Source organism: Opisthorchis viverrini (genome assembly GCF_000715545.1).
Source record: "Opisthorchis viverrini unplaced genomic scaffold opera_v5_85, whole genome shotgun sequence".
Lineage (NCBI taxonomy): Eukaryota > Metazoa > Platyhelminthes > Trematoda > Opisthorchiida > Opisthorchiidae > Opisthorchis > Opisthorchis viverrini.
Window position 1 is genome coordinate 31,716 of NW_008751740.1, and position 7,122 is coordinate 38,837.

Consider the following 7,122-nt stretch of genomic DNA (forward strand, 5'->3'; position numbering starts at 1 on the left):
ATGAATACACCACCAGTGCAGCCAAGCTTGGCAGAGTGAAGATTGCCGGTATACACTGGTCCCAGCAAGAGTCACGGTCACTATTGCGCCTGGATATTAGATGTATTCGTCTTGTGACACGCACACCGCACTGGTCATGAGGCTGGGGCGATATTCGCCTGGTTGATCGGTTGCCAGTATCAGAACCAGTTTACGTTTGCTTAACTGGCAAGCCCACCTGAACGAGGCGTTATCTAGTGGCTTAGATCAGACCACCGCTGAAAGATCTCCACATTCTTCCGGATCTGAAACCCATACAACCCAGTCCAAATAGAACATGGATCACATCGGATCACACTTGGAATCCAACCCTTACAAGTTGCTCACTGGTTTTGACCTTCTGGTCCTTTTTGAGAGTTCAAACATGGCACTATGAAACCGCATTGAGTCCTGTTGCCTCTGTACATCCACGTGTCCAGGGCATTCCTACACACATGGGAATCTATTTGTCGGTATTATCGTCAGCAACTCCACTATGTGTCAGCCAACCAAAAGCAGATCCACTGAGACATCTGCACCACCACCCAGACAGCATGCTACCAAAGGCGGAGTGATGCAGCGTCTGTTGTACTTGATGGGTAAAAGAAGGAACTACACAGAAGAAAACGCGGCGTTCATTGGGACGCTGAGCATTACTGGGAAAGGTGTGCTCTGCTCCAGAACACGTGAATAGCTTGCCAAGTCATGCAGTGCCACCATCTGACCCAGATACAGGCGAAGGAGTTGGCCGTAAGACTCGTGTATTGGGCAATTCGTCCTAAGGTTTGGACGAGCTCTTGCTCATGATGCCTCGCCGGTTCAACGAAGACGCTGTTACCAGGTGCTTCAACTAACCATTATTTTCTGATATCCCCCCACGGCATTCACGTCGAGTTCCCAGTTCCGAAGGTCTCATATCCGACCTCACCGGACAAACTGAGACCGGCTTCCGTGCCACACATTCTTGTTTGATGCTTCCATAAAGTACGATGCTAGCCGGAGCCGTAGATTTTAATAGATTTACTCCAGTTTGCTTCTCTACATCGATGCGACAGCTCAAAAGCCGCCTTGCTGTTACACACTGTGCCTTTTCGCTCATCAGCGACTGCTTCTAACCTCAGTCTGGCGTTTGTTGACATCCCGAAAATCTCCGATTTTGTCTCACATGACAAAATTTCAAGATCTACCGAGACATCAAAAGCACAGTCACCCCCTAGTTTTATGCACTGTATAGTCCTTTTAAAATGATGCAGCAGTTTACTCAAACTCAGAGGTTGACTAGCTCATATGTTTGGGGCAGGGGAATACACTCCACACCATGTTGTTCATGAAGATCGATGAGGTCCTTAGATTGTCGATACTACAGCTAAAATAGCAGCTCCATGACACCTTAATGGATGGTTTCTCCTCGACCGAATCATGTGCGCAGGAAGTTAACTTGCCTTTAGAAGAAGCTTGAAGCTGCTGGGATCAAGCTGAGAAGATCCAGTTTGAGGATCAGCGCCCGAAAGACTAGGGCAATGGTAATTTGGGAGGACAGATAGGACCGGTGTCCGCTGCTTCAGTTGAACCCTTTTGCTTTTTTATGGAACTTATTGCTTCTCCCGACTAGGTGGGCTTCGTGAAATCCTAGTGTCTCCTTTAATTTTGACTGGAAGGTTGCAACCACAGATAGCAGTTGCTTAAACTGCCCGATAAAGTGGTGTATGACACATGGTTACGTCATATAATTGAGATAACAAGGAAATGCTTAATATGCAGACTTAAACGTCTGATCGTGCTCGGCAAAGTCCAACAAAACACCCTCAAAAGGCTAGAGTGTTACATCAGGCAGTCTACTGGTGACGGGATACGTCTAATAGAAGACAACACAATGTTGCGGAATATAGGTAACTAGGGTGCGCTGCCTGATTGTCTGTCTGTTCATCGAGGTTGGCGGTTGGCTTGAAAACGTTTCACCCCCAATCGGGGTGACAACTCGATCCCGCACTGATTACGTCACATTGGTAATGAAACGTCTGCAATTCAACTGTCAAGCTCGGCGAACAGACCAACAACCAAAAGACAGCTCAACCAACTAGATCCACGCCAGTAAACATTATAGGAGATTCAGTATCTCAAACATGAAGTCAATTACTTAAATCAATGAGCGTATAAAAAAGCTTCCATCCACGCAGTTCTAAGCACTACGAAATGTGGGTTATGATCTAGCATTCGGTAGAGTTGTTCGCTTGAGTCCAACCTTCGTGCGCAAACACCAAGAAACGGTGGTTTCTTGGGGCGATTTGCTGCACGCCAGCGTAGGTGGTCGCGGTTTGCAAGAGTTGGTGGCTTTTCTGCTCTCAAACCAGTGCTGTGTGTTCCATTGTACATTTTTTCTCTCTAGTATTCATCCGAAGTTCCCAACTCTAGTGCAACCCGCCTAGACGACAGTTGGATGCGCTTGACATGGTGAGGGTTACCAAACGATCTTTTCTTTACATTTTTTCCCTAGTATTCATCCGAAGTTCCCAACTATAGTGCAACCTTTCTAGACGAGAGTTGGATGCGCTTGGCATGGTGAGGGTTACCAAACGATCTTTTCTGGTGTAAACTCTGATCAGCCGGGGAGTTTGGTGCATGTTCGGAAGTCCTGCCTGAATGCAGTCGTGCATAATCTTGGTGTGCTCATCATACTTTGGTTGCAATGAAACTCAAAAACCATCTATTCCGATGAGGTGGGAGTACCTACTTTGACGCCTTCCATCATGTTAGATCTAATGTGTTCTACAGCACCAAGTTACTGTGATAGATGTGGGCACAGAATGCTTGTATGGATTGAGAAAAAGTAAAAGTACGGTGCTTGTGAGTGCACCATTGCTACAATTTTATCCATGCTCGCCATCGGTTGTCCTCTTAATCTTCTGTTTCAGACACCGATGTTCATATCGAGAGATCTTCTTTTTCAACCCCACCAAGTTTGTTTTTGGACTGGGGTTTTCCACGGTTACAGTCGTTGGTTTGTCAATATAGTGAGGCATTGGTAGCTCGGGTGTTTACTATTGGTAGATTAGGTAGCCGTTAAGCTGTTTGTTCAACTTAGAAACTGGCTTTAAAACGTTTCATCCTTGGTCGAGGACATCGTCAGTACGCAGTTGACTATATAAGGATACTTGATACTGGGTGTAAGGATACGTAGAAGCCGTTGCAAGATTCAGAAATGCAATAAGATAAACAAAAACTGAAAACTGAAAATTGCTGTTTGAGCATTTCTAAATGGTTATGGATCAAATTTGACCATCAAAACAACACAAACACTTCAGCCAAATGGGACGGATTCCAACAGAAGCTGTAATAATCAACAATACATCAAACCAGCAACCTAGCCAGCCATGCGCCAACAGTCGCTCCTTATATACTGACCAATCGTCTGAAAACCACTTGTCAGGTTTGTCAGGCAGACCAACTGTTGCCTGATCAACAGCTAATAACGCGCCGATCTATTCATATCTAGACACATTGGGTTATAGTTATACCTTCCTATAAGTGCACTTTGAAAAACACTCATAAACACTCAGCAGAATACAGGCTCTTCTACGTAACCTCTACTGCATCAAAAATCCGAGAGAATTAGTAAAGGGTGAAGTAATATCTTGATAATAAGATACAATGAAAGCAGACCATGAATCTTAAAGAAAGTTTTGGTATCCGTGGACTTGGTTTCGTCAGCGCTCGAAGCACGGCGGGGCCACCAATAATTTGCCCTTCTTAAACTACGCTCAGGGATTTAGGGTTTGTGCTACCCTTCAGAAAATATTCTGTACACACCTCCGTCGCCAGCCGACGCATAACTCAGGATTCATCTAACCAGTCCAGCGTAAACAACAAGCAGTTTTCGGTTGCTCAGTATTTCCTTACTTTCTTTCTCTCTTTGCTGCCACTCAAGTTCCAGTGGTTTGCAAAGTAAAGCTACAAAATTGCGGCACCCACACAATAACGGCCTTATTCAAAATCTAGCAAACTATTCGTATTCAGGACTCTCACAGAAATGTTGTTTATCTACAATGGCTCAATCACCTTGAACACTGAATAAGAAACACAATATCATTTCGTTCACCACCAGATCACAACGACATCTACACGGCATTATTCATTTACTGCACCCAATAACGCGCCCTAAGAATTAATGGCCTTATTCAAAATCTAGCAAACTATTGGTATTCAGGAATCTCACAGAAATATTGTCTATCTTGAAGGACGGATAGTATGTGATGGGGTACCCCTCCACTCCGCAACGACCTTATCTACAATGACCCAGTCACCTTGAACACTGAATAAGAGACACAATATCATTTCGTTCACTACCAGCCCACAACGACACCTACACCGCTTTAGTCATTTACACCCCACAGCAGCGCAATGATCAAAGATTTTAAAATCGTAGTGGTACTGTTATTTATGAGATTCACCAAAAATTAAGATCCTTTGGCAGTACCTTAGCTCAATTTTTTTCTTTTCTTGAGGAACAGCTCCGAAATCTCCATTTGGCCCTTTGCGCCCATACATCAACTTAAAATTCTCTTCAATGACCCAGCTACCCCATCCAACAGAAAATCACTGATCAAAACCTCTGGGAGCAGTGGGAGTGGCTGTTCTGGAATTTCTTTATGAACCTCGTGCAAATAAGATGGGCATCAACTGTCTTTACACCTAGGAGATAACAAAACCATCAATCCTACACGCCAAAACCTCTCACCCAGTATGCAAACCTTCCGGCAAGCGAACCATGCTAAAGCATTGAAGAGCTACGAAATATTAAGAAAAAATCAAACTGAAGCTTGCAAGTCCATACGAGACACAGAAATGCACCCAAGAGAAAGCAAAGAAATGGATGACAAGACAAGAAAATACCTTGGTACACAACTTTGCTCCACAACCATCTGCAAAAATGAACAAACCTGGCACGCATCTCCCGCTACCCAGTTTACGTACTGCCTGGAACCCGAGTCTGAAAGTAGCAGACGGTGTCGTATTAAAACAGCAGCTCTTTGTCGCTGTTCTAAAGGATGCGCCCGTTAGTATGACACAAATTCAAACCTATCTGCGTGGGGTGATTTCCAGCACAGTCTTCAATAGACCAACTACAAAATGCAAGTCCAAAGCTCCACAAAGGTAGGCCGCAACGCGAATAAAAAATATCAACCCGATGACATTCACGTTTTTTTGCAGGCGGCCTCTCGAAACTGAGCTTTACAGGAATCCAATATACATTTTTAGTTCATGTGGGGTGATAAACGATCTCATGATCCCGTACTCATGACAGTTATGGAGCAGATAAACTAGATCTAACAATGCACAGTAGAAATTATACACAAGCATTCACAAATGATCATTCTCCTGTTCTGTCATGAAAGCTGAATCATGGACACTGATGTCATTGAAGATGTAGAAGACATTTACCTCAACCCCCCGAAATTTCACAGAACGCAGCGCTACATATATTCTAGAATAACCTACGTACATACATATGGTGTCTATAGCTCTCTTCTTAACATTTTGCCTTGAGCACAGAATCGTAACTGTTTCCACTGGCGAAACCATGTGAAGACTTTGGCTAGCCCTCAAGGCTAAACACTAGATTTTATTCCATTTATGGTATAAATTGATGACATGCTCCCTGAAATCAGCTGTCTATTGAAAAAAACATTTACTGACAATATCAACTTTTGAAGAACTTCTTACAGCGATGACGAATAAAAACCCTTTAGACTAGCCTGTTTTTGCTAAAAAACCCGGCTAGAACGGAATAAACGGCCAGTTAACAAGGGAAAGTGTCACGTTCTGTCTCTTTGACTAGATGAACTTCGTCTGTTTACTTGATATCCACGGGTCCTTCATTCGTAACCCAGGAATGGAAGTTGTGAAGTATCATGTAGCAGAATCTAGAAAACGACTCGCTGCCACAAAGCAGCCGATAATGCCGATGAGCATCTTGGGATTTTATGTCGGATTCTTAAGTCGTCTGAAGGATCCCTTTTCCGGGGTATTGTCAGAAGCCATATCAATACACACCTTAAATATGACAGTCTGACCTAGAAACATTGATTAAACTGTGATAAAAAGCTGTTAAAACAATGTTGAAGTTGCATCAGTTCATTGATAAGCGTTCTGAGGGGAGAAACTGCTAGCTGTTATCAACTTCTACCCGGTAGCTCACAAAATATTGCGTCTGGCCTATCCTCATCTTTCAAATCTTGAAGTTTCAACCACCTGCCCACACCGACCAACCTCTAGTCAACAGGGCGTCATGTGACCTAAGTAGTGCTAAATGTATCAAGATAAGCCTAACAATTTTTGCAAAAAACTCAATAAAACCCAGTGTCAAATGGTACAAGCTGTTGCTACTGCGTCCCATTGCTTTGTGTGTGATTGTTACGCCATCATCAACTCACTGGCTGTACCCACACCGACCATATGTGGGTTCAGTTTCACAAATATCTATTCGTTTAAACCCGCTAGTATGTCTAACCAGTTGCACAACAAAACCCTGATTGCCCAAATAATTTTTGAATATTCCACAAAGCATCTATTATTTTTTGACTCATATTATTTGGACATGCACATCCGCTCACCGATCATCTCTCCTTGACTGGTAGCAGAGCGTGTGCAAGTCAATTGTCAAGATGAATGAAAGGTCAACAGCCATCTAGTCCGCTCACTAGAATCACCAGTAGCTCCTAGGTTGTCGGGCTATGCCATAAACCGGAAGTACAGATTATTGTCCAGATAGATAGAGAGAGGGGTAGAGAAATTCACTTGCAGCACTTGTAAACTGCTCTTTTTCATGCACCTTTTTCTTTTCATCCTCTTTTTCCCCATCATTATCAGTCACATTGCTGTACAAAAGTTTGTTTTACCGAAACACAACCGCTACCGCCCGCTGGTTGGCTCCAACGTGACTTTGAGACTTTTGCTGAGTGACTGTTGTTGTGACCGCCGGTTGGCTATATTTGACCGCTGCTAACACTGAACGTGAACAAACATTTCAGCTAAAAACACTGGACTAATATATCCACGCTTGTGGAATAATATTTCGATCACCGGAGATCTGGGATACCAGGAAGA

General features: G+C 43.7%; 2 protein-coding genes across 2 annotated transcripts in view; one reads left to right on the forward strand and one right to left on the reverse strand.

Annotated features, from left to right (window-relative positions):
* The window catches only part of T265_04821 (hypothetical protein), a gene marked incomplete at both ends in the record, with an annotated part of 34,301 nt that extends 29,683 nt beyond the window's left edge, over positions 1 to 4,618 (forward strand). Inside the window, 2 exons of the mRNA XM_009169667.1 lie at positions 459 to 683; positions 4,527 to 4,618. Of these exons, the coding sequence (XP_009167931.1) occupies positions 459 to 683; positions 4,527 to 4,618 (317 nt within the window). The remainder of the gene's footprint in view (positions 1 to 458; positions 684 to 4,526) is intronic.
* T265_04820 (hypothetical protein) overlaps positions 1 to 7,122 on the reverse strand; it is a gene marked incomplete at both ends in the record, with an annotated part of 41,937 nt that overhangs the window by 29,282 nt on the left and 5,533 nt on the right. The gene's annotated exons all lie outside the window — the stretch shown is intronic.